Source organism: Pangasianodon hypophthalmus, chromosome 18 (assembly GCF_027358585.1).
Source record: "Pangasianodon hypophthalmus isolate fPanHyp1 chromosome 18, fPanHyp1.pri, whole genome shotgun sequence".
Lineage (NCBI taxonomy): Eukaryota > Metazoa > Chordata > Actinopteri > Siluriformes > Pangasiidae > Pangasianodon > Pangasianodon hypophthalmus.
In genome coordinates this window covers 9,406,114-9,432,501 of record NC_069727.1, presented here as the reverse complement: position 1 = coordinate 9,432,501, position 26,388 = coordinate 9,406,114, and the positions used below count along the sequence as shown (strand labels likewise).

General features: G+C 39.4%; 2 protein-coding genes across 2 annotated transcripts; one reads left to right on the top strand and one right to left on the bottom strand.

Annotated features, from left to right (window-relative positions):
* Window positions 1–548: 548 nt before the first annotated feature.
* On the top strand, window positions 549–16,067 carry faxca (failed axon connections homolog, metaxin like GST domain containing a). Its single transcript, XM_026923788.3, has 6 exons — window positions 549–1,023; window positions 3,586–3,721; window positions 3,844–4,040; window positions 8,615–8,832; window positions 10,459–10,575; window positions 12,532–16,067. The coding sequence occupies exons 1-6, from the start codon at window positions 758–760 to the stop codon at window positions 12,819–12,821; spliced, it is 1,224 nt and encodes a 407-aa protein (XP_026779589.1). The 5' UTR covers window positions 549–757; the 3' UTR covers window positions 12,822–16,067.
* Window positions 16,068–18,918: 2,851 nt separating this feature from the next.
* Window positions 18,919–23,053, bottom strand: pou3f2a (POU class 3 homeobox 2a). Its single transcript, XM_026923358.3, has one exon. It carries the CDS (start codon window positions 22,233–22,235, stop codon window positions 21,138–21,140), a length of 1,098 nt encoding a protein of 365 aa, XP_026779159.1. The 5' UTR covers window positions 22,236–23,053; the 3' UTR covers window positions 18,919–21,137.
* Between the last annotated feature and the right edge of the window lie 3,335 nt (window positions 23,054–26,388).

Genomic DNA, 26,388 nt, shown 5'->3' with positions numbered 1-26,388 from the left:
TAAGACAAAGCTGTACACACTTTAAGTCTGGAGCTAAAGTCTGGAGGGATAGCACAGCTTCAGAGTTTTCTAGTAAACACGCTGATGAATCTGTAGAGAACGAATCGATTCTTGTTGAATCAGTGGAATCGATTCGCAAGCACCAACGACTCGACGTGCTTTTAATTGCATTTTTTTAAAAAAAGAAATAAAAATGATGAATTGTCGTTTTCGTTGTTATGATCATTTCTGTAATGCTCTGACTATCGGTGCACCTGCACAGCACGTAAGAAACGGACTGTGAATCGTAAATGTGCTCTTTGCTATCTTGAGCTTCTTTTTTAAAAACGCAGTAGACAGCAGCATAGTGAGAGGTGTATGAGGGTTTTGGAGCAGGAGATGAAATCATAGCCAATCACGTAAACTATTTTCAGATGCAACGCTCCAACTCGCGTACAATTTGATCCACTGAAATGGATGCTTCGAAAGAATCGACTCAGTCAGTCGATTCCTAACGCGCGCTGCTATAAAGGGCGCAGCGTCCTGCGTGGTGACGTCACGCGCCATCAGCGGCAGCAGCAGCGGCGGCGGCGAGCGGCTCCGGGACAGGGACAGGGACACTGAGCTAGTGCTGGTGCTGGGAACGACCCGGAGGGAAGTGATGCCCCTTTTTAAACCGTTCCGCAAGAAACCCATGATCAAGGTCACCAAGCAGCACCCATGACGCCTCCAGCGACGACGCAGAACGGGGCCGAAGGGCGGAACGAGGAGCGCGAGAATGGTGTACTGGCGCGTGGGCTTGGCGTGGAGCCGATCGTGCGTGCTCGACCTCGGCCGCAACAAGAGCTTCTTCCCCTTCGCTCTCTGTAGCTCGGACGAGCAGCTCTCGTTTTATGGCTACGTCATCGCGTACCCGCTGCAGGACTACGGCGGCATCATGGCGGCCCTGGGCTCGGACTCGTGGTGGCGGAAGACGCTGTACATCACCGGGGGCGCGCTGCTCGCCGCCGCTGCTTATTTACTGCACGAGCTGCTCGTCGTCAGGTAGCTGCTGGGTCGCGGTTTCATGCATGACACTCCAGTGCAGTGTTTGTGTGTACTCGGGTAGTCCCTCATTGCCCTTGTTATTGAGTTTTGGGCCGCGTCTCTATGAGAATACACAATATTACGTAACTAGGAGAGGAGCTGAGTGTAGGAGAGAGCACGGTGATGGAGGTGTGGGGGGGTCCGTCCTGGTGTTGTGAGGAAATAATGTGTCACATGAGTGTGAAATGGTCGATAATTTCCCGGGGCTGCTGCTAGAGCTGATACGCGATACAGGAAGAGAGAGAAATTGAATAGCTTAATGCACAGTGAATACATAGCTTTTATAGTGTCTGTCCCCCCCCTAAAACACTGTGGTTTGCTCCGAGGACAACATCTTTCCAATGGCTTCCCCTAGAGGAAAATGTCTCCCGTTGTTGTTGTTGTGTCAGTGTGACCTTTTGCTGACCTTTGCTGATGTCTGTTCAGAAGGATTCTTGGATAGAAAATGTGTTATAGAAAAATCTTCCCCCTTTTTGTGGAAGCACAGATCAGCACACGTGCATGCATGCATGCAGAAAATGCCATTTAGCTGATGACTCAAATTATTAATGTTATCTGGATAGCATGTTATTAAAATGTTATCCGGATATAATATCAGTGTCGTAGTCGGTGGTGCTGTCTGTAAGCTTGAGCTTGGTGAGGTGTCAGTGACCAGAGTGTTGCTGTAGTGGACAATAATGCTCGTGCACATTTCAGCACCACTTCACATGGACAGCGACCAAGTCATGTCATGTCGTGTGTATGTAAAATGGAGGAGGAAGGACCAAAAATGGAAGGGGTGTGTGTGTGTGTGTGTGTGTGTGTGTGTGTGTGTGTGTGTGTGTGTGTGTGTGTGTATACACAGCAAATTGTTCATATTACCTCCATAAAGCAAAGCAAAATGATACAATACCATGCACACATGTATACTGTGGTAAAGGTCAGTGCAAACCAATATGATGAGAAGTGAATGAGTTCCGTCAGTATATGATATGCCATTTACAACATTTGGCAGATGCCCTTATCCAGAGCGACTTACGTTTATCTCATTTATACAGCTGAGCAGTTGAGGGTTAAGGGCCGTGCTCAAGGGCCCAGCAGTGGCAGCTTGGCAGTGGTAGGATTTGAAATCATAACCTTCCAATCAGAAGGCCAACATCTTAATCAGTGAGCTACTGCTGCCCAGCCAAGCATAAGTACATGTACATGGGCAAGCACATGTGGGGCAGGTGATGGTCAGGTGTTCACATACTTTTGGCCTTATAGTGTATATACCTTTTAAGAACATCGCTGTAGCACAAACTGCTGTGTAGAAATATATTTCAAGGCCAGATAACATTTCTTTGCACAGTAATTGTACTATAATAATGTTCGTAAAAGGTAAACAGAGTAATCGTAATAATCATAATAATGATTACTTATACATACCACACCATACATCAAATGTGTCCCTTAGTTTGTTTAATCACATTTACTGACTATGAGCTACTATGGTGAGAAACATTATTTACCAGTCAGAATTATACATGTTTCCCATCACTGTTTGAAAGCCAGCTAGCTACACTCTGATCTCAGGTGACAGGCGATGAAGGTTTCCTGCAGGAAGAGAAAAAGAAAGGTAGATCTAGTTTTAAGTTAAAATGTAATTTCCCCCCTATTATTAGCATCATATTTTAATCAGTTTCACTGGACCTGTCATAAAGATATTTTATGGCAATATTTTATGTGATTTATATAATGTAAGATTGGTTGACAAAAAATTGTGCCTTAAATGATTAAATAACAAATTCTTTCAGACTTATCAGTATAATTGTACCGATCATGCAGTGATTTTATTTAGTATATTTCCTTATCCATCCCCTGCACTGAGAAAGATATAGGATCATATGATAGAGTAGAGTTAGGTAAGATTAGTCCAATTTTTAAGACTCATTTTTAATGGTTAAGTAGGTGGGTTCGATATTTGAATGATTTTTTTTTAACTCCTTGATCCCACCCCCCCATTCCCTCCCATGTTCACAAAACCCCATCCCCAGGATCGACACTGGCCTGTAGAGTAGACTATCTATAAAGCACAAACACAAACAAGCTTTCTGCTGATGTCAGTTTTCCAAATGGGTTTTCTCAGCCCCTTAATGCTTTTGTCCTGAGGTCATGGAATACGCCATTATTTTTTTTTTATCATGATTTTATCACATAATTTTTATCATTTTCTATATATTATTTGTGCAAGTAAGAAATAAAAAATTAATATTACACCATTAATTATGTCAGACATAGAGTGCCGAGCTGTATTTCACGGCCTAGGATATGAGAATATTCATCTGATTTGATCTAAATACATATAGGAAAGCAACATATCTCCTTGGGCTATATACTGTACATGCAGTGAGGTTTATAGACGCAGTGTTTTCCTGCCAATAATAAGGGTCGGGAATTCAAGGGTTTGGAAAATGTTATTGCATTTGATGCTCACTTTTGCTCTAATGCTTATCTTTTAAGTCCACCTGTCTTCACTGATGTGTTCCTCTTGTCGCACAGAAAAGAGCAGGAACTGGATTCCAAAGACACAATCATCCTCCACCAATTTTCCCGGCCCAAGAACGGCGTTCCCAGCTTGTCCCCTTTCTGCCTCAAGATGGAGACCTACCTGCGAATGGTAGACCTGCCTTACCAGGTGCTTGTGTGTTCACTTTGGAGACACTAATAATAATAATAATAATAATAACTAAAAACTCTCAGAATCTGTTAGTAATCTGTTACTTAACTCATTCTTTTTTTCTTTTTTTTCCCCATCAGAACTACTTTGACGGGAAGCTTTCTCCGCAGGGGAAGATGCCGTGGATTGAGTACAACCAGGAGCAGGTGAGCGGCTCTGAGTTCATCATTGACTTCCTGGAGGAGAAGCTTGGAGTGAACCTGAACAGTAACCTGAGTCCCGAGGAGCGAGCCATGTCACGCGCCATCACCAAAATGGTGGAGGAGCATTTCTACTGGTGAGCGAGTCTTCTTTTACCGTTCTCAGTACATCAACCCTGAGAGGTAGCATGAAAGGGAAAACAGCACAATGTCGAACAAATGACAGCTTTGTCAGATTGAGCACAGAATAAATGAGTTTTTGAGGATTTGCAGTGGTAGGTAGAGAGCTTTAATTCCTACAGGGAATAAAATGACTCCGAAGTCTCGAGACAGGAAACGTGAGCAGAAATTCCATGTGCTAATTTTTGACAATAGCAAGCAATGAACAGATTAAGAATTGTCTTGCTTGTGAACATCAGGGTTGTTGTAGCATATATCCTGTTTCAAACCACAAATCTATGATCTTAGAACACCAGTGAGCAGCTTGTCCTCAATATATCTTTAGAATTTAAAGGCACATTACAGAATCAGAGTCAGAAACAATGCAGGAGTATGTTGTCATGAAGTTGTGCTTTGTGTCTGTGCAGTTATTTTAAAAAAGTGACATTAATGTTAACATCATATTTTTGCACCAAGCAAAAGCAAAACATGAAATACAAACTTCATACTCCACTTGATTTATGTACACTGTGGTGCTGTGCTTTTTTCCTGCAATGAAATGTTTTTTTCAATTGCACTGTTTGTGTCACTTAAGGTGTAACATCAAATCCAAAATGAAGTTAAGGCTATTTCTAAAAATTCTATAATTCGGCAGAAGGTTGAAGGCATTTTTGTTGCCCCATCCAATATAGATGCATATGACTGGTACAAAACTATATATTGTAGATTATATTATAGATTTTAGAAGTGTCATGGATATTTTTGCCAAAATCAGTACACAGGAGAATAAATAAGGGTTTTAGTCTATTCTTTGTGCTGCAGGGCTTTGTCAGGCTCAGTCTAAGACTTTTGTACTTCCTTGTACTAAAAATCCACTGAAGACCTTGATTAGCTGAAACATTGCATGTGTGTGGCACTTAACTCAGGTTAAGTGACATCCAACCTCAGGCTTGAGGGTGCAAACCTCAGGCTTCTGCACAACATAATACAATTTCAATTCATAAGGTGGCTGAATCTGCTTTGATTTAGTAGCCTCGGCTTGATGTATGACCAACTTTGTACAGAATCTGGGGTAGGCCTATTGTAAATTCACGACTGATGGAGTAGAGACGGACTATTTTAAAATGATCAGTTACGCTCAAATCACCTTGCTAGCCTAAATTATTTACACATCAGTTTTTACATAGGAGTTGTTTGTGCTATTTTCAGTAATCATCATTGTATAGTCAGTTATAATTGATAATAGTCTATTTTTATTTGTTGCACTGATTCATTTCAGTTGTTGCCTTCTAAATTGATGCACGGATCTGAATTGGATTGTTACACTCTTAGTAAACACCCAAAAAAAGACAAAGAATATGCTTTTGACTACAATATAGTTTAAGAAACCATAACGATATTTCACCAAAACAACCTGGGAATCTGTTTGTTAACTTTGTAACATTGCCTAGGCTCTCTTCCTGTGAAGGAAACCTTGGGTAAGCCAGTCTAAAACAGTCAGTCTGCCTACAGGTCTACAAACCCTTGCTAGTTAAGTTACATTTCCTCACATGGTGAATGTCAAGGTTGGATCAAGTTGTTGGATAGCTACATGCCCCAGCGAGATGGACATAATCCTAATCAGTTCCCTTTCTAATCAGATAGCGGCTGTCAAATATCCATGATGATCACGTGTCGCAATTGGATAGAATCTTTAAAAGCAGTTTTCCTCCTTTTCACTTTTGGTGGAAACCAGACATTATGCAGCATAGTTCAAGAAAGTCTGTCATTTTCAGAATTATACATCGTGAAAATGTCAACATTTCTCCATGTGTAGGGTTTTCCCATGCCACCACACACACATGTGCAAGTGTGTATGTAAAGGTAACATAATTTCTGCCTTCTCTGCAGTGAGAGACAGACTAGCTGGCCTTCCCATTTCTCACCATAGCTTTCTCCTGCACTGGACCTCTAGACCTTGAAATTAATTTAGTTTAATAAACAGTGCCAGTCCTTGCTTATTACATGCTATGCTTTTTTTAAAAGTAATAGCCAGAAGGTAGGCAGAAGCCAGTAAAAGTAGGAAAGCAGGCCTGTGTAACTGAATCAGTGATGCCAGTGCAGCCATATTGTCATTGTGTCCTTTTGAAGGAAGCCTGTATCTCCTGTTACATCTGCTTCCTCATGCTTTATGTAGTCGAGGAGAATGAACAGACTCCGAAATGAAATCCATAGCAGTGGCTTATATTTTCCCAGGGAATATGATGCAAAGTGTATTCAGTTTGTCTATTAAATTTCTGTAGCATGATAAATACAATATAATTTACAATATTATCATGATGTCATATTAAACATGCTACATATTTACCTGTAGTTTAAATGACAAGGACGCCTTTCAGTGTTATCATAAGTCTTTACTCTTATTGCTGAAGTTTGTTTACTCACAGTTGCTTATCTAACATTTCAGCTTAGAAGCTAATATAATTCAGCTTTTAAATTTGGTTGGCTTTTATATATAATTTAATATGTGTAAGAATATACTGTAGGTTTAAGTGTAATTAACATGAAATCCACCCATTATTTTTATGTAGTGGAATGAAAATTGACACTGCATTGCTTTGATTTTTACATTTTCTTTTTTTTTTTTTTTTAAAGTAAAACAGTTTAATTACCTGATGACTAGATTCCCATTGTTCCCCAAATTCTGTAGAATACTTGAACAGTTGTTGCATTTAAATGTGGCACAAATTCAGCACTGCTTTGTCAGAAATGCATGAAATGGATATACAGTATAAGTACATAATAATATGTATTACAGTGCTGTGCATATGTATTCCCCCCTTTGAACTTTTCCACATTTTGCATTGTTACATCCTGGTACTGAAATGGACTTAATTTTTTTTTACCATCTAATTTACACAATAATATTTAAAGGTACAACATATTATTTTTTGTGACACAAAGGTTAATGAAACATTTGTTGTCCACACCCCAGGGTCAGTACTTGGTAGAACCACTTTTGGCTGCAATTACAGCTGCAAGTCTTCTGGGATCCGCTGGATTCTGATATTTTTGCAGAAAATTTATGCAAGCCACTGTGCATGCTTTGAAGTGGTGCATGTGTAGGCTCGTGTGATATAATGTTATTATCGTCCCTACACCATGTTATACTCCCACAATATCCAATGACGTTTATCACAAATGATATTATATTATATTACCAGACCTGACAACTATTATACAATTTGGGTAGGAGCTCCGGCAAAATCATCATTGTATGCTAGTATGAGTTAGCACTCGAAAATGCATCAAAAGAATAGTCTTTTCCTCTCTAATAAAACGAGAGGTGAGAGGTGTTTTGAATTCTCGAATATTAAAAGACACATCCTGGAAGCTCCGCCCCCTTCATTTCATATGCTCTCATCTCATAAATGGAGAATATTTTTCATTAATGTGAAAACAATTTTATCAGTATATGTTTAACATAGCAGACATTAGACAAGCATATATTTAAGTTTAGTTAACTATATTGATTACAGATATCACAGAATCATTTTGGCCAAAAGTGGTCAAAATGGCTCTTTTATTTTATTTTATTTTTTTTATTTATAAGATTTTGAAGCAAAAAATGTAAATAGGATTACAACAAAGTGTCAAATCTAACACTTTTAATAATGTTAATGGTGATGATAATTAGAAAATGTTTAACTCTTTTTACCAAAAAAATTTCCCAAATTTGTTTTGTGGGTGCTCATGTTCAGCGTTGAATTTATGATGTCACACTCCACAGTAGTGGTTAATGGCTCACATGAAATTAGACACTCAGGACTTTATGAATTTGCAATTTTTCATAATTATTTCTTTTTCTACCTAGCCTACTAGGTTTAAATGTTTTAATTTTATTGTGCCAGTTGTATACAGTGTTTTACTCTCAAATATTCTTTTGGTGTGAATTGTTTGCCCAGCAGGGGGCTCACCCCCCTCCCCTTTCCCATTGCCCTGCTCACCAGCAGCTAAACACAGAGTCATGATACTCTAGACACAGAAACCCAACAGTGTCCTGACTAATCTTGTAACAGACGTACGGTGATAGAATAAACAAATGAATTATTTTAATGTCTGATAAAGACTGCCAGAGTACAGTTAGACAGAATTAAATACCCTTTTATTTGATAGGAGCTCTCCTGCTCAACACTGAGCAGCATCACCAGAGAAAATGTCAGCCATGTGGACATTAGACAATTAATTTCTAAAAGGATTATGTGTCTTGCATATTACTGCAGAATCACTTAAAAATCCACCATCCAGCTCAGTTTTCGTGATTGCCACACTTCCTGACTCCACAGCTAGTAATATTATTACATATATTACCCCCCTTCTTCTTAAACCTGAAATGGTAGAAATGCTCACTTTCCTGCCTGGATGATTAAATCCATTATCGAGTTATTTTATAACGGAAAATTGCGATCAGGGAAAAGTTCATATCAAACAAGCCTATGGGTGTGATAGTATTTTGCCTGAACATGCTGCTTTTAAAGTGACTATTTTTTTTTTATACCTGTGTGTGTTGTAGGACAATAGCCTACTGTCAGTGGGTCGATAACCTGGAGGAGACTAAGAAGATGCTGGCAGTGACTGGGCCACTGAGTGACATGCTCAGATGGATTTTGAGTCACATTAATGGTGGCATAGTGAAGAGAGAGATGTATGGCCATGGCATTGGGCGCTTCTCTAAAGAGGAAATCTACATTCTGATGGAAAAGGACATGCGCACCCTGGCCACTCTGCTCGGTCAGTGTGTGAAGGATTAGGAAAGACACTACTGCAGCTTTCACAGGGACATTTTGTTGTCTTTCAAAAGGACACATCTTGCCATTGAGTTTGTTGTGTTGAGAGACAGCACATGAACAAGATGGAAGAGAAACGTATTAATGGCACGTCCAGAGCTGTATGATTCAGCACTAAAATCCTGTGCTTTATGGCAAACCTCAGCTTAGTGTGTGCACAGGAACACACACACATTTTGCAGAGCCATATTTACAAGGCCAGTCTGATAACTGCATTAAAACTAGCTAGGGTTAGGAAGCACTGTAGAATATGGCTAGAGAAATTGATAAATATTAACAGAGACCTGTTTTTACAAATGAACCTGTAAAAAGATTACATTACTTTTGTTTTAAATGATTCTTGGCAGTCTAGCTCAGATAATACTGCAGTACCTACACAGTGCCCTACAGCCAGGGTTCATAGTTAGAAAGGACGCAGGAAGTGCTGACCATACTGCAGCACCCCTGACTTTCAGGATTCCTTTAACTGCAACTGTTTAGAAAATATATATATATAAAATAATAATAATAATAATAATTGTTTTTGTTTTATAAATTTTTCTTAATTAACTTTAAACTTATTACATTAGACAATTTTCAGTTGAAGTGTAGTCACACGGTGCTGAAGGTAATTGCCTAAGCAAATTGCAACCATAATGTCACAAAAGAGATTATCTGAATTTTTCCAGAAGCCCATCAAACCAAAATTACTGACATTATATCGCATAACATCACAGTGCATGCTGTATAAAATTCCCACACCCCCAATATAAAATGCCTTCTCACGTCCATTAAAGTTAGTATAATTATTATTATTGAGTTCTGATTAGTCTGTTTGATTTGACACTTGAATTGAACTGCTTTAATTCAAACCTTAATGACTAAAAAAAAATAATTTGGCCTATAAATAATGAATAATTTGAATTTAATCACAATTTTTAAAACAAATGTAAGCTATAAATGAAAAGGCTCCAATAAAAAAACAAACAAACAAAAACAATATATTAAACTTTTAGATTATAATAAATAATATTTGAATAGTTGGATATATGTTCATAAAATAAATCTAGTGAGGAAGCATCTAGAGTGGAATGTATTTTACAGTTAAAAGGGTTTCCAGGTTGCAGGTTGCCCTACAGTATGTCCTTGTGGAAAAATGTCCTGGTGAAAGCAATGTGAAGTGTGTGTGTGTGTGTGTGTGTGTGTGTGTGTGTGTGTGTGTGTGTGTGTGTGTGTGTGTGCGCGCATGCTGACACCCTTTGTTGAGAAGAATGTACTGCACCCTCAGTAATGTTGCAGCTTAGATAAATACAGATGAGCATAACATGCAACAAATAGAGGTAATAACTTCTATTGTTTTTATTTATTTATTAATTTTTTTCGATCCAAAGAATCATACAGATCTGGCTTTGTTATTATTTTCTCACCTACTTATTCATTAGCAAGTGTAGGATTTTCCACAAGAGGGAGCCATTAACAAATAAGCAGTCTTTGTTTATGTATTATTGCGGAGATAATAGCACAGGGGTGCTATGAAAGTGCTGCATTATTGACACTGGGCCATTTTTAATACCTCGTTTATCTGTTTCAGGAGATAAGAAGTACATCATGGGCCCCAAAGTCTCCACGGTTGATGCTGCAGTATTTGGCCACCTTGCCCAGGCCATGTGGACTTTACCTGGCACGCGGCCAGAGCAGCTCATTAAGGGTGAGCTCATTAACCACCGACCACTTGTGCAAATCCCTATACATAGACACCCCTCGTGCCATTTTTACCAAAAGTTGGTCAAACACGCTCTTAGAAAGTGAGAACAGGGTATATGAGCAGCACTAATGTGGTTTATCGTGGTTTATTTAGAATGGTGTACTGTGTTTTGGGGCTCAGCAAGGACAACACAGTTTATAATATAGTACGATACACAGTATTATGGGTGATTTGTGAGGAGTAACACACAGCAGACCGTGCTGTAATATGAAAATAAACCACGCTGGAGTGGAGTGATGTGGTTACCACCCCAAACTGTATTATTAATTACTATATAGTCATTTATGTTACAGCCGGAGCTACTGTTATAGAGAATGAACGCACAAATTCTGATTCGAGAATTCAACCACGCTGTGGTATAAATGGGATTAACCCACAGGGCGGCTTGGCCCCGATGAGAAAGAAAGATGTGCATAAAATGATGAAATAGAAACTCTTCTGCAACTGAATGCAAAAGGGACAAAGTCACATTTGTGTTTACGTTTGTATGTTGTGTGTGCGTGCATGTAAAGGGCATCACCATTTCCAATTGTAGCTGACAATTAATGTTAATGTTAGATTATTACTTAGTACTCTACAAAAGAAAAGGGCCAAAAAGGTGCAGTTTTAAGGTATTCTAAGATTGAATGATGGTTTCCTCCAGTCACTGTTCCCTCTAAGCTGCATATGTGATGTTCCTGCGCAGAAAAAAAATCTGTGCACAAAAATATATACAAAAAGTTAGTTGATTTGAGAAACTGATAGATGACTGCAGTGCAGTTCGGACCATCAGCATTGCATTTTTCTTTGATTTTTTTTCTTTTTTTTTTTTTTTTGGAAGCCCAGGAACAGGAACGCACGTCAAAACAGAGACAGTACTGATGCCACCCAAATTTGGGGTTAAAAGGGCCAGGCAAAAACAACACACAGTTTTGTATGGTAGTAAGAAATGTATGCATCCTAATTGATTAGTTTATTAATATATCTCTAATATATGTATTATTTATCGTTGCACTAGGTTGTATTCATGCATACTGGATGCATATTTTTTAAATATTATAATACATTGACAAAGTAGACTTTTTGACAATTTGGCAATTGTGTGATAGGGAAAGTTTAATTATGTGCACACATAATTATGGGCATATTTATTTGGTCTACTGGCTCAAATGTTCAAATATTATAAAGCTCAATTATTCTAGAATTACATGATAAATCCCGGCTTTAGACCAGATAGTTACAGGCTCGACTACATAATCTTCTTTTATAGTTTATAGCTGTAATTAGCATGATACAGTAGAGCCGATCCAGTCTTCCAGACTGTTTTGTCATCAATATTTGGTTAATTTTGGGAGGCTCTAGTTATGAAATGTTCCACATTTCATAGATGCCATCAGGACAATGTAGTTGAGGAGCTCCCCATGTGGTAGTGTACTAAATTTAATCCCTTTTTATTGTCAGCATTTTGGAGACAATCCAAGAACAAGCTAAAAAGGTAATGTAAAACAGTGAAGTGAAGAAATAAATAATGAAAGAGTAAAAAAAATCTGCAATCCACTGCAATTAATGTGCGCAGGATGTGGAGAACTACTGTGAAGTACATAACAGTCATGTTGCCTGCTTTCAGATTCAGGATTGTGAACTACATCTAGCTACTAGTGACAGGACATCAGTAGCAGCACTCTCTTGGCATCTGTGCTCTCAAATGTGCCTTTCTGTGCAATTAGGTTTCAACAGAAGCTGAATAAATATATACATATTCATAAACATTAAATGCATTTTCATTGCATGAGTCCAGAATAAGAGCTGTTTGGGAGATTATAAAAGTAGTCCATAAACAAATACAGGAACTGAGTTTACAAAATCCACCCAAATAATCTGTCGTGTAACTCGCTGATCAGACTCTTCTCATTTGTGCAGGTGAGTTCATTAATCTAGCCATGTACTGTGAGCGCATCCGGAGGAAATTTTGGCCCGAGTGGTTTGTGGACGTTGATGACTTCTATGATGGCTTGAGTGAAGAGCCACACTCTCCGTCTCAGCTGCTTGACCTGGGCCTGTTTTCACGCAGTGACAGTTTCCCGGAGGAGCCCAGCAGCCTCTCACGCTCCAACACCACACACTCGCTGGACAGCGATCGCACTGGACACTCGCTCTTCGACTCCGACATGGATGGCGAGTACTCAGAGATGGAGCAGGTCAAGTGCTAACCACTTATTCCGTCATGATGCCACTTCTCAGGCATTTCTGTCCTCCATTAAGCCCCTCTCAATAAGGATAGAGTTTACCTTTCTGAGGAGGACGGGGCTTCTGAAAATTCTGGCTGCACGAGAGGGATGAGTACAGCAAGAGAAGTATGAAAGGTGTGCAGTATTATGATAGACAGTGTGAAAGCTGATGAATCTCCTGTTTACCTGCAAGTAGGGCTGGGTATGATAGTATATTATAGTATGATCTTGACATAGCGATAAATCGTTCTGATGTTGTGGGGTGTGATAAACACTGACCAGGGTCACATGGCTTGAAGCTGATTGGACAAAAATCTATTTTTATACCGGAGTTTCATTTTTCATTTTTCCTTCCATTTACTTTTTTTTTTCTTTAGACAACAAATGAAATATTGCGTCACAGTTTAGCAGCCATTTTGTGGATCAAACTAGATACCATGATACATATCGTGTATTGTAAATGTCCTCAGATATCTTGATGTCATATTTTGCCCACCCCTACTTGCAAGGAAATACATTTGAAATTAGGTAGTAGGAAAAGATAAAGGGATGGGAAAGGAAAAAAGAAAAGAAGTGAGAGAAAGCCAAGAAATGTCAACCAAGTCAAATCACAAAGCAAGGGAATTATTAAAAAAGAGAGAGAGAGAGAAACCCAAGGGAGTGAATGACGCCACTGCTGAATCATTCCCGTCGTCGTGACAGATCACTGTTCCTCATCGTCCTCTCGCCATGTTGAAAAAACTGTCTCTTCCTGTCTTAAAGTGTATTATTGTATGGATATCGATGTAGGTTTGAATCTGGAGAGCACTTGATATGCTTTCCTTTTGACCTTTCAAGTCACCCAAGCTTGTTATACTGATAGCATAAACTGCCCTGATACTGATGGAAAAAAACACTTTTGTCCCTTTAAAAAAGTGATGTTTGGAGTTTTATAGAAATTGAATGAAACCAGTTTCTTTCTTATACAATAATCGAGTTAATTAACAATTAGAGCAAAGTGATCATTGTAACTGAAGGAAGGGAATGGAAGTGTCTGTGTATTCACATATGTATATATGTGATAAAAATGTTTTTTTTTTTTTTTAAACAAATTAATCATTCTGGAACTTGCACTGGCTTGTCTGAAGACCCGGTCTGAAGACACCTGACTGATTCTTGTCATATTTGTCCACGTGATCCATCCTCTTTGTGTGTTTTATGCATGCATGAGCTGTTCACTAGTACTAAAACATAAGTCATGAAGACCAAAGGGAGACATTTTGTCTGTTGTATTGAATTGCCATGATCATGGGTAAGTATAAGATTTGGTGACGTACGGCTGGATACACTGATTAGGATTTTGCTGTATGACGTTGCAGTGATTTTCACTGAGTAAACTAGTGACCAACAGTTTAATGCAGAAATATCCCTAAGTCACTATGAGTTGTATTTGTCTTTGTTTTGAATGAGTGACTAATACATGTGTTTGTCAGACAGCAGACACCTGTACTGCGTGTTCAAGGCCGTCCTTCCCTTTTTCAAAGCTTTATTTTTTGCATATTTAGAAAAAGGACAACTTGAATACATCCGACTCCACTGGAGACTAGACTAGAACCGATTATTATTCAGACTCCAGATAAAATTGCCGGTGTTGAATTAGAGTTGATTTAGAGTTGATTTGAACACACGTGATGCTTCGCATCCATGTTTTTTTTGCTGCAAGTATTTGGGTTTGCTTTAAAAAGTACGCACTGATATTTGCTTAAGTTCAGGAACCCCAGATTTAAAGAATTGTTGCCCAAAGTAAACAAACTTGCTTGCGTTAGCGTCATTGTGTATTCACTTTTCTCTAATTTTCTTCAGATCCTTCACATAATTAATGTGAAGTGAAAAAGTCAATTCAGCACTAGTGATTTTATTGTGGAAATTCATGGTACGTGGTACAGGATAGTGAAGTATAATTTGTATGTGTGTGTGTGTGTGTGTGTGTGTGTGTGTGTGTGTGTGTGTGTGTGTGTGTGTGTGTGTGTCCATCTGGTGCATGAATGAGTCATAGTCATGCATGAATACACATACTTATGAGGCAGTTGTCTCATGGGTGGCTTACACACACATTTATTCCATAACCTCTGCACTGCAGTGATCTGTACAGCGACTGCAGCTTACACACATTCGAAAATATGGCACTTAACTGGAACTGGGCTTTGAGTAATAGATCTGTACGTTTGTGTGTAATGAATATTAAAGAGGCATTATTGTGGCATTGATTACTTACTGTGCCAAATAACCAACACACTCAGAACTTAACTAAGATCTTGTTTACAGGACACACATGGCCGTTTTATACCGTGAATAGTACAGCCTGGGTTTTTTTTTCTCCTTAAGTGTGCCTCTTTGTTTTGCCTGTTTTATTTTTCTCTTTATTGCAGTTCCCCTTCTTCCTCTCTCTCTCTCTCTCTGTCTCTCTCTCTCTCTCTCTCTCTCTCTCTCTGTGTATGTGTGTATGTGTGTGTGCGCATGAGTAGACCACTGCAGTGTACTTCAACACTGGGAGCTACACAGCCTTTGAATATTGTCGTACAATTACGTTCAGTCCTGTGCCTGATGCACATTTATTTCTATTTCTCCTATTTATTGTTCATTATTATCAATGTTTTGGTTATATTGATGTATTGTTTATTCAAATTATGTATATTTATTTTGGTGTTTTTTTTAATCTATTTTTTTAAATGTAAAACATTGATTTAAACTATGTATATATATTTATTTATTTTTTGCTTGGAGTATGTGGTCTGGATGTGTGCAGGTTAGAACTAATCCCAGATTGGCCAAATATTGTGTTCTTGCTGTCCTGTGTGTGTGAAGAGCTGTGTGTGGCTAAAACAAAGGCTGCATAGGGAACTGACAAGTCCTGTTTAATCAGACAATTCAGTGTAGAATTACAGTAGTCTGGGCCATTTGGGGAGTGTATACTCAAAATATCTACCGCGTAGGTCTGGCGGGTTTGACAAGGAAGCTATTAAATGTGATATGAAATAGTTGAATGGTCAAATATTATTTTAGAACAACCATCAGTTTCATGGTTGTGTAAATGTGCAACATTCCATTTCCCTACCATCTATCTCAAAGCAAACAAGTCCAAATCGTGTGTGTGTGTGTGTGTGTGTGTGTGTGTGTGTGTGTGTGTGTGTGTGTGTGTGTGTGTGTGTGTGTGTGTGTGTGTGTGTGTGTGTGTGTGTGTGTGTGTGTGTGTGTGTGTGTGTGTGTGTGTGTGTGTGTGTGTGTAAAAACACTGAACAATTCCTAAGGTAAGGCTTGTGTGTTGGAAAAAACACACTGGAAATGAATATAGAAAGCAACGGAAGCCACCATGAAACCAGATTAAATAAAGTACAGAAGTGGAAAGAGGAGCAACAGGAAACGGGTACAAACAATAAACAGAGGTCAGAAGATTAACCTCATCTTGTCTATCTTTGTAGGTGTGTGTGTGTGTGTGTATGAGAGCTAGTCAACTCTAGACTTTGTGGTTTGTGTATGATGATCCTTGTCTGGACTTCTGGGAAACATGTACGTAATGTTTTGGGAAGGGGATTATGTATATGATGGAGACCACTGTAAAATAAGATGAATTAGGTTCTTTCTATGGGTGTATAGTAACTAGAGATGAATGACTGTGTGAAAACAAGTACTCAAAGAATATTTAATTAAATATAGCTGTGCTAATTTCACTCTGTGCTGTGCCATAGCAGTTCTTCGTCGTCGTCTTCTCCTTTTTTTTTTTTTTTTTTTTTTTTTTTTTTTTTTTTTTTACACACACAACTGCTTGGATCCTGTTCTTCATGTCAGTGTCAGTCATTCACCGAAAAAGCCCTTAACCCTCATATTCTCATGTAGCCATCGATTTCCACCAATGTCAGTTTCCCAATCCATCGATTCTGGTGTTTCAGCAATATTGTTATTCAAAATAATTCACAATAAACTGTGTATTCATTTCTCAGTTATTAGAAATATCTTTGGTGTGAGTGTAAATAAGAGCAGGAATGAGACAGTGAGCAAAATCACTGTTTTGTCTCATATTTACAAACAAATTTTATTGAAATTTGCTGTACTCTTAGCTCAAAATCACTGTAATATAAATAGGATTGGAAAAAAGGGATTTCTTTAATGATCATTAGGAAAAGAAATTACGCATTGTTTGTGTTGGAAAATCATTTTTAGGACTGGTCCACTTTTAAATAATGCATCTTGAGATCCACTTGAGATCATTTGACATGAAGTAAAACATTTAAGCTCTACAGAAAGTGCTGTAATCCTTCTTTCTTTCTTTGTCTTTCTTTCTTGCTTTCTTTCAATATATACACATTAGAGGTTTGTAACTTGTGTTATGTCCACGGGGTGGCGCATGCGCACTCAACCTTACTCGTTCAGCCTTGCGCATTCATTATTGATGTTAAGCAGGAATCACCTATTTCTCAGTCCCCTGACAGTTTGATTTAACTGTGTATTATTCAGAAAAACGCCAACCAACCAAACAAACAGCAGAGACGCCCAAATATCCCCTGCTTTTGTGTGTTTTTTTGTGTGTTTTATCATTCACTACAGCTATAATAGAAATGTAAATCCAAGGCAAGGTCTAAGATCACTTCCTCTTAGCCATACAAAACACAACAGATTGAACTAAGAACTATTAAATAAGTTTCAAATCACAGTTTTATAAATACAAATACAAAAATGACAGGTTGTCACAGCTTTAATCACAGCTTTTTTTTTCTCTTTGTTATTTGTGATCTACAAATTAGGGGTGGAATGATATGATAATTGTACAATCAGGATTTTAGGCATATCACAGTACTACCTGCTTAAAACTTAAATCACAGTACACAGCAAAACATATAGGCTAGTGTTGAATTAACACTTACAGTGATCAGTTTGGGTCCAGATAGTTTTACTATACAAAACCTCAGCCTATAGTGCAGGCTACCCTGATTTAAAAATCTCTGAGCCCTGGAGATTTTTTATTTTTTTTTTCCTGTGACATGATCAAGAATAACCACGCCTACTTCAGATTTCCTTATAACAGTATACGGTCATATGATATGTCAGGCATGATGTAGCCTGTTATTGACAGTTTTATTGATTTACTGATTATAAGGTTTGCAGAAGATAGTAAACACTATTATGTCTGAATGAATCGGCTCCTGGATCAGGATACTGGTCAATTCAATTAAAAGTAATCTCCTTTTTTTGTGTGTGTTCTTCTTTTCTCCGGTTGGTTTACTGTAAATAATTAATTTGATATGAATCAGTTCGCTGTTAATTACCGCATTTTCTGCTGTTAAATGAATCTGGACGCATTTTCAATTGGCCTAAATTAACAGAATGCACAGTAAAAAAGAGAATAGGTTTTAAAATTCACTGCAAAGTATATATAGGATATAATATGACTATAACGCGAAAACAAGGAAACAGGAAAATATATATATACTCCTGGGCAAAAAAAAAAAAAAGGGGGGGGGGGGACAAGCCCAAAATGACAAAATATTAAGCTTTTAATGATCTTAACAACAAATCTCTGGCCAGGAAATTAGCAAGAATTACACAATTAGATAAAGGAACTTATTATGGGATAGCTTTTCCCAGATAACCAAATAATGACTAATCTTTTAAGAAAAAACATCCCAGGAATATTTTGTACAACCAGACACGTGTTAGTTTGAATTTTACATCAAACATTTTAATCATTATGATTTTACCTTTGCGTACGAGAAGGTTATATAAGTGAATTTCCCTGTGAATTTCCTTTTCCCCAAACAAACAGTTCACTGCAACAAAAGTAAACGAGCAAATGGTGGCACAGGAGCTCTCAGGAGTGCATTGTTTAATTGTTGATAATTTTCTGACCAATGATTTGTTGTTAAGATCATTAAAAGCATAATAGCTGCCATTTTATATATATATATACACTCTCCTGGGCAAAAAGAATGGGCATATGTACATATATATATATATATATATATATATATATATATATATATATATATATAAATAAAATGAAAATAGCCATATCTGATAATATTATATATATATATATATCTGATCTGATCTGATATGTGCAATAAATGAATAGTGCATGAAATTATGAAATGGCTGTAGTCTTATTCTCACAGTGCTGAATTAATACTTCAGGGTAGAATGAACAGGTGGACAGTGTCTAACTTGACATAGGCTGTAAACACTGTGTTACATTCAGTACTGGAGCAGACCGGGTATTTAGCGTGTTTAAGGAAGAGTGTATGCGCCTAAACATGATATCTGTAGTTATCTTAGATCATATTAAGACTGTCAGGTTGTCACTCAGAATATTGCCATGTGTGCATAAACAGAAATGGCTGTCTGTAGTCATTTACATTTCAAACGCCATGTGTGATGGACACTGATGATGAGCGCACCTGAATATGAAATGAAAAATGATAAAGGTGAACCTCTAAATTCGCAGAGCTGGATAATCCACAGTGGTGATGATAATAATACTAATAATACTAATACTACTACTACTAATAATAATAATGATAATAATAATAATAAAACAAAACAACTGACATCACTACCGTTAATTAATGCACTAGTATATTGTGTAAAAGCAAGTATTTCCTTTAATGACAAAAAGATATTAAAAATTGTGCAAGTTGTCAGTCAAGTATTTTCAAAAAAATCCAGAATCATTGCTCGTCTCACAGGCTCTAGAGCTACATCGAAGTTGTGCTTTGGCTGCGCCAAGATAAGCGGACAAGAACAAACAATATCGACAAACCCATACAAATAATAATAATAATAATAATAATAATAATAATAATACAACCCAAGTAGCTTAGAGCAACCTTATTGTCGAGGTGTCAGATAACTGTTTTGGTGATCAGAATGGTGACAGGTTTTCCACTGAGCACAGGGCTGGTGTCGGATATTTTCTCTTGACAATAAAAAGAAGGCAGGAAAGGCGCATTGTGTTGACAGTAAGGGTCAAAGGAACAATTTGGTTGCCTAAACAAGAGATAAATACAAAACACAAACAAGTATAAATATACATTAGGGTGACGCTGCAATAAGAAGCTTATAGATAATTTAAATCCATCACAGTAAGACGTGGTCAGTAATAGCGTATTTGCTTATTATTATTATTATTATTATTATTATTATTATTATTATTATTGTTGTTGTTGTGCCTATTATTATTGATAGGGAAATTATTATATTTCTTTTTTATGGATCATTTTGGTTCAGTTTAATTAATAAACCTGTAAAGACAGACTCCAAGGCCTAGGCCTACCATATATATAACAAAGTGTTATATTTGTCTTAATTTAATTGTCAGAATCTTCACTTATCTGTTATCAGACAATACCATAATAATCCCAGGACCTATAGACCATTTTTAAATCTCAGTTTAACCTGATTCCTTCTAAATATGAAGAACTGCATTATTTTTTAACCCAGTATAAAATAACCATTTAAGATTCCAAATGTGAAATGTCTTTATAATGGCACTTGTCTGAACTGTGCACGCCTGTCTTATGTCAGCTGCTCCTATATTCCGATTTAGGGCGATTTAGATGTATTGCACAGAGCCATCATTTGTGTAGACTTAACTTACTGCTGGTAATCACGTACTCATACCTCACACTGATAAGGATTTCTGCTGGGCACATCAGCAGTGTGAATTCGTGACCTGCATAAAGCTGGACTGGTTTGCAGTGTTGGGAAACAGCACTTAGCAGCCTTTTGTTATGATCAGGACCTAAACACCAGCATCAGGCTTTACTACACAAAAGAGGCAGACTGAACTCATTACACCTCTAAGCTCAGGTTGGAACGTAGCTGAAGAGTAATAATAATAATAATAGTAATAATAATAATAATAATAAGTGAACGGCAGACACCGCATCGGCGCGTGTTGACACGTTTTGTGGCCCTGACGGGAAGATGGCGTGTTGAACGCCCTTTCCTCAGCTCTCTGCTCCAACCCGATGAGACGTGCTTTCACAAATCCTTGGGCTTCTAAGCTTGAATGAAGCGTTTTTGTCATGGCCCCGCGCCTGTTTGGGTTTCCGTGAAGCGCGAGCGTCTTATGCGACACATGCGTCCCGTCGCCCGCCCTTGTCCGCATTGTTCGGGCAACAACATGCAACACCTATGCGGTGTCACGTAGGCTCTCGTGCGGCTCGGTCCACCGTGAATGAGCCGTTGTGGCGGAGACAAAGACACGGTCCGAGCTTGTGCAGGTGGTGAAAAAAATCACGGAAAATCCCCCCGCCGCCCCCAAAATCACGGAACTGGTGTCCGATCGCCGTGGTGCGGCGGCGTGTCCCCGTACACGTCCTTGTTGTCGGCTAACGGAGCGCACTGAGGCGTCATCCGCTTCTCTTTCTGCCGCCTGTTGCAGAACCAGACCCGCACGACCTCCTTGTCCAGCTGCAGACTGTCCGCCAGAGCGTTAATCTCTGCCGCACCGGGTTTAGGGCACTTTAGGAAATGGCTCTCCAGTGCGCCCTTGACGCCCACTTCAATGGAGGTGCGCTTTTTCCTCTTCCTGCCCTGCGCGGCGATTTTGTCCAGGCTCGTGGGGCTGCCCGAAGTGGAGTCGGCCTCCTCGAGCCACTTGTTTAGCAAAGGCTTGAGCTTGCACATGTTCTTGAAGCTGAGCTGCAGCGCCTCGAACCTACAGATGGTGGTCTGCGAGAAGACGTTGCCGTAAAGCGTGCCGAGCGCCAAGCCCACGTCGGCCTGCGTGAAGCCGAGCTTGATGCGCCGCTGCTTGAACTGCTTAGCGAAGTGCTCCAGGTCGTCGGAGGTGGGCACGTCGTCGTCCGAGTGCTCGTGCTGGCCCGGGCGGAGGCTCGGCGCGTGGCCGTGCTCGCTGATGCGCGGGCTCGGTTCGTCCTCGTGCGCCTCGCTCAGGGCATTTGCATGGTGGTGCATGCCCTGCTCGCCTCCGTATCCCGGCTGCGAGTAGATCATGCTCGGTCCGTTTGAACTCGTCATGCTGGCCATGTGCGCCGTTGTGCTCGCCCTCCAGTGATGATCCTGGTGATGCGCGCCCTCGTGCACCAGATGAGTCGCTCGCGACTGTTGCTGCTGTTGCTGCTGCTGCGGCTGCAGACTCGGCGAGTGCTGGAGCTCGTCGGCGTCGCCGTGCAGCGCGGGCTTGATGTCCTGCTCTGACCACGGAGAGCCGTCGCCGTGCGAGAGCGCCGCGAGCCACTGGTGCGCGTGGCCGAGCGGGTTGGCGGCGCTCTGGAGCGTCGTGTAGTCGCTGTGCAGCAGGCTCGGCGCGTCCCTGTAAGCTGGCGCCTGCTGCATGCTTCCCGCTTCGGACGCGCTCGACGTCAGGAGGCGGTAGTGGTTGGACGCCGCGGTCGCCATCGCCTCCAGCAGGGCACAGAAAGAGAGAAAGTGAGAGAGGCAGAGAGGGAGAGTCGAGGGGGGCTTTGCTCGCGTCGACGCGTTTCACGCTTACTTTTTTGTGCCACAGGCGGCTCCCCAGCGCCGAGTGAAGGCGCGCGCCTTGCGTTTCTGCCTCGCTCCGCTCGTGATTGGACAGAAAGGCTTGACAGACGCGGTTGCCCCTGACAGCGACGCGTTCATTGGTCACGGGAGATGCTAGAACCACTTGCGCTCCTGGCGAACGGTGCTTGAAGTTTTGCGCGAGGCTGCGCGCCAACACAGAGGAGCTGAAGTGACGGGAAAAGAGACTTTGAACTACATAAAATCAGCAACACGCAACTTCAAATGCTTACGCGGACTGAAAGTGAAATCTCAATTTACCTGTCAGTTTAGATTATCTGAACTCTTGGTTTAGCCTTCTGAGTTGCACAGCGTTTGTTGGTTTGTTTGTTCTGTATCTGGAGCTGATTAGTCAGGCAAGGCTGCAGCTGACTGCTCAATAAACACGGAATAGGTACTGAATTAGGCCTACAGCAAATAATGCTAGAGTCTGCACTTAACATTTCATTTTGTTGTTGTTTTGCCCTGTTAAACTTTCAACTGAAATTAAACCATGCGCTTACTTTGAAAAGGCAAGGGTACAAATGCATATTATTATTATTATTATTATTATTATTATTATTATTATTATTATTCACACATCTTTTTCCCCTCTATACCTTGTCCCTGACCATCCAGTCAGAGTGCACTATGGGACATATTTCTCGGGCCTCTGCGTGTTGCTATGGCGAGATGTGAATGAAAACAACGCCGCCCACGTCACATCTGCTGGAGCCGCTTCTCTGAGCGCATTTTAAACCACACAAAGGCTGAAAAAAAAGCTGAGGGCAGCTCCGGCCGCGGGGCCGAGGAGAGGTGAATGTGCTCCTGTCCAAAAGTGTAGGCTTCGCTCTTTTGTCAGCATTCAGGACGCACAGCTTTGCATGCTCAGGAACCCTCACAGACACTTTATGTGTAAAATGTAAACTGTAGCCTATCTCCCTCTGCAGCATCTGCACTGCACTTCAGCTGGAATGTGCAGATCCTGTTACTTTTTTAAATTCTTGTACACGATATACTTATATATAAAATTCAGAGGTTGGCAAAAAAAATAAATAAATAACATTTTGTCATATTGTACTGTAAAGTACTATAATCTGCTTATAGCCTTGAGTATAATGATAATAACATTTATATGAATCTTTATAGACTATATACTCAGACACCAACAAACGCATTGACCCACATTTTGTTATGATAAAAAAAATAGAAGAAGAAAAGAAGAAAAAGAAGAATACCTTCTCATCACATCTCATCATGTTGTCATAAATAATGTTTTTGCAGGTTTATTACTAGAGCTTACTATTACTAGCCTATTATTATTATTATTATTATTATTATTATTATTATTATTATTATTATTATTATTATTGTTATTATTATTATTATTATTATTATTATTATTATGATTATTATTATTATGATTATTATTATTATTATTTCTAGAGCCCTTTAAAACTTGTTTTTATTTAATTTTTTTAAATAAAAAAAATACATTCTCAAAATATCAACATGCACGTGATAGACTATTCCATAGCCTATATTCTTCCAGGCTAAGCTTATACTGTATATAATACTGCTTATAGTGCATGACCAACCTCAAATTAGAGCTAATAATATATAAATGAAGAGTGGGATGAACAGTGGGTATGAACCGCTCAAACAGAAGGAACATTTGCAGTAATCGGGATGTAATTGTTATAATTACAAGCCGTCGACTCTAAGACAGTCGTGTCAGGCGAGACAGAGAACACATTAGTTTAATAGAGTAATATGCAAACTGTGGATGGTTCAATTACATGACTTAATAACATATAAATGATGCGCAACCCGTTATTAGGAGTCGCAGTCTAACCAGCCTGCAGTTATCTCACTTTATAAATCCGTAGTCTGCTCTGCTCTGCTCTGGTTGTTTTTTTTTTTTTCCATTTAAGTTATCCTACAAATTAGTAGTCTGTAGTTGAGTGTCTGAGCGTTAAATTAACAGTAATTATATCGACCCCATGCTGCAACGATTCAATTTCTCATGGTCTAATTGGCTAAAAGTCATTTGTTAGCTGCCCAAAGCCCCTAAAAGCCTAATAGAATGTTTTGAAACATGGACATGCACACATATGGAGATGTTAATGTCTTATGTGTATGCAGATGTGGAGGTTTCTGTGTGCATCTGGCTGAAGCTAAATCACTGGAAACTCAAAATCAAGTCAAGTGGCTTCATTGTCATTTTAACCATATACAGCTAGTTAGTTTACAGTGAAACGATGGTGCTACATAAAATCACACAGAACTACAAGAGACTACACATTTTTTACATAAAGTGCACGTGCAAACATGTGTAAACAGCACGACAGTACAATGACTACCAAAACAGGATAATAGGCACAGTAAGATATAGTGCAGCACAGACTAGTACACAGTTCTAGCAAGAAAGTGAATCAGATATGACAGTAGTGCAAAAAAAAAAAATAAAAAAATGCTAGCTGCATTTTGAAATTGACATTTGTATTTATATCCAGGCTAAACTGCATTGAGTCAAGCTGCCATAACACAAAAAGTGTCAAAGAAGATGAATTTTCTTTCATCAGTCATGATGTTTAACAGAACAACATAGAGCACATGACATACAGTGCATGAGTGTTAGTAGCATGCCAGCCCTTTATAAATCATGATTTATATCAAACATTTTAATTAAGATGAATTGTAGACTATTTTTAAATTGTCCAGGGAATATTTGCAGCACTTGTGTTTCAACTCTCAAGGCCTCCTACCAATCTGGACAGAGATTGTTTGAGGTGAGCCATGTTGTAGATATGAGTGGGGTTGGGTTAGCCAGGCCCACTGTCCCGCATTCACATGCAATTAGGCCTCACAAAAGCCTTGTTAAATGTGTAATCCCGGGACTCCTTTTCCCTTTGATAGTGTTGGCCAGCTGTAGGGGAATGGGCATTATTCTCATTATAAAAGATCTTTAGCTTAGTTCAGTGCAAACGGTTCCCACTGAGTACATCAACACTGGGGTCACACACACACACACACACACACACACACCTCCTCACAATGCTGTCTCCACCCCCCCACCCCCCCACACACAAGCAGGCCACCAACACAAATGTTCTGTACCATTTTGCCTTACAGCTCATCAGATCCAGTGCTCCAAACTCAATAGCTTTAAGTAGACAACTCTGTCCATTCTACAAATTATAACTTTACAGATCTGTGAATTCTTAGCTAACTGATGATTCCCTTACATTTCAAGCAGACCAAGGTGTTCTTCTCCTCTCACCCATGGAATAACGAATTTTTATTTTTAAATGTCCCATTCACTCTTACTCAGGCACTGGCACACCAACGAACACAGCAGCTATTAATCAGCCTGCTGGCAAAAATGATGTTTAATGAACATTACAGCTGTCTTTCCACATTTCTCTACTTGTATTATTATACTATAATGACTGCACCTCATAAAATCCATTGGTCTATTTTTTTTTCCTCCATATAGTAACACCAACACTTTTGAATTTGTCATAATTTGTGTGACCTGCGTTGTATAATAAGTTAAAAACTAAAAGGGTTGGGGTTGAGGCTAATGTTTTTGATTTGAAATCAAATGAAATCCAACCATGTCTTGCTTATTAGTCTGAAACATATACATACAGAGACATGGCCGCTTTTAAATGTACTGTATATTATGTGCTATGTAGATTTTTTCTTTGACTATAAACATCTTATGTATGCGCTGTATCCTGGTCTGGGTCGCAGAGAATGCAGATCCTATCCCGGGAACACTGGTCTTGGGGCGGGAATACACCCTGGATCGGACATCGGTCAATTGCAGGGCATCATGCATACACACATTCACATCTAGGGGCCACCTACTGACATGTTTTTAGGATGTAGGAGGAAACCGGAGAACCCGGAGGAAACCGCGGAGCTATGAGACAGCAATGCTACCTGCTGCACCACCAAACAAACTCCGTAAACTAAACAGGAATTAGACGTATTTTAAATGGGAATGTTGATATTTGTAGACATG

Bases quoted from the DNA above. Each gene is read 5' to 3' on its own strand.
- faxca (XM_026923788.3), top strand. From the start codon at position 758: ATGGTGTACTGGCGCGTGGGCTTGGCGTGGAGCCGATCGTGCGTGCTC. The intron at 4,041-8,614 runs GTGAGCGAGTCT...TGTGTGTTGTAG, and splicing joins GTGGAGGAGCATTTCTACTG to GACAATAGCCTACTGTCAGT. The intron at 10,576-12,531 runs GTGAGCTCATTA...TCATTTGTGCAG, and splicing joins GCCAGAGCAGCTCATTAAGG to GTGAGTTCATTAATCTAGCC.
- pou3f2a (XM_026923358.3), bottom strand. From the start codon at position 22,235: ATGGCGACCGCGGCGTCCAACCACTACCGCCTCCTGACGTCGAGCGCG.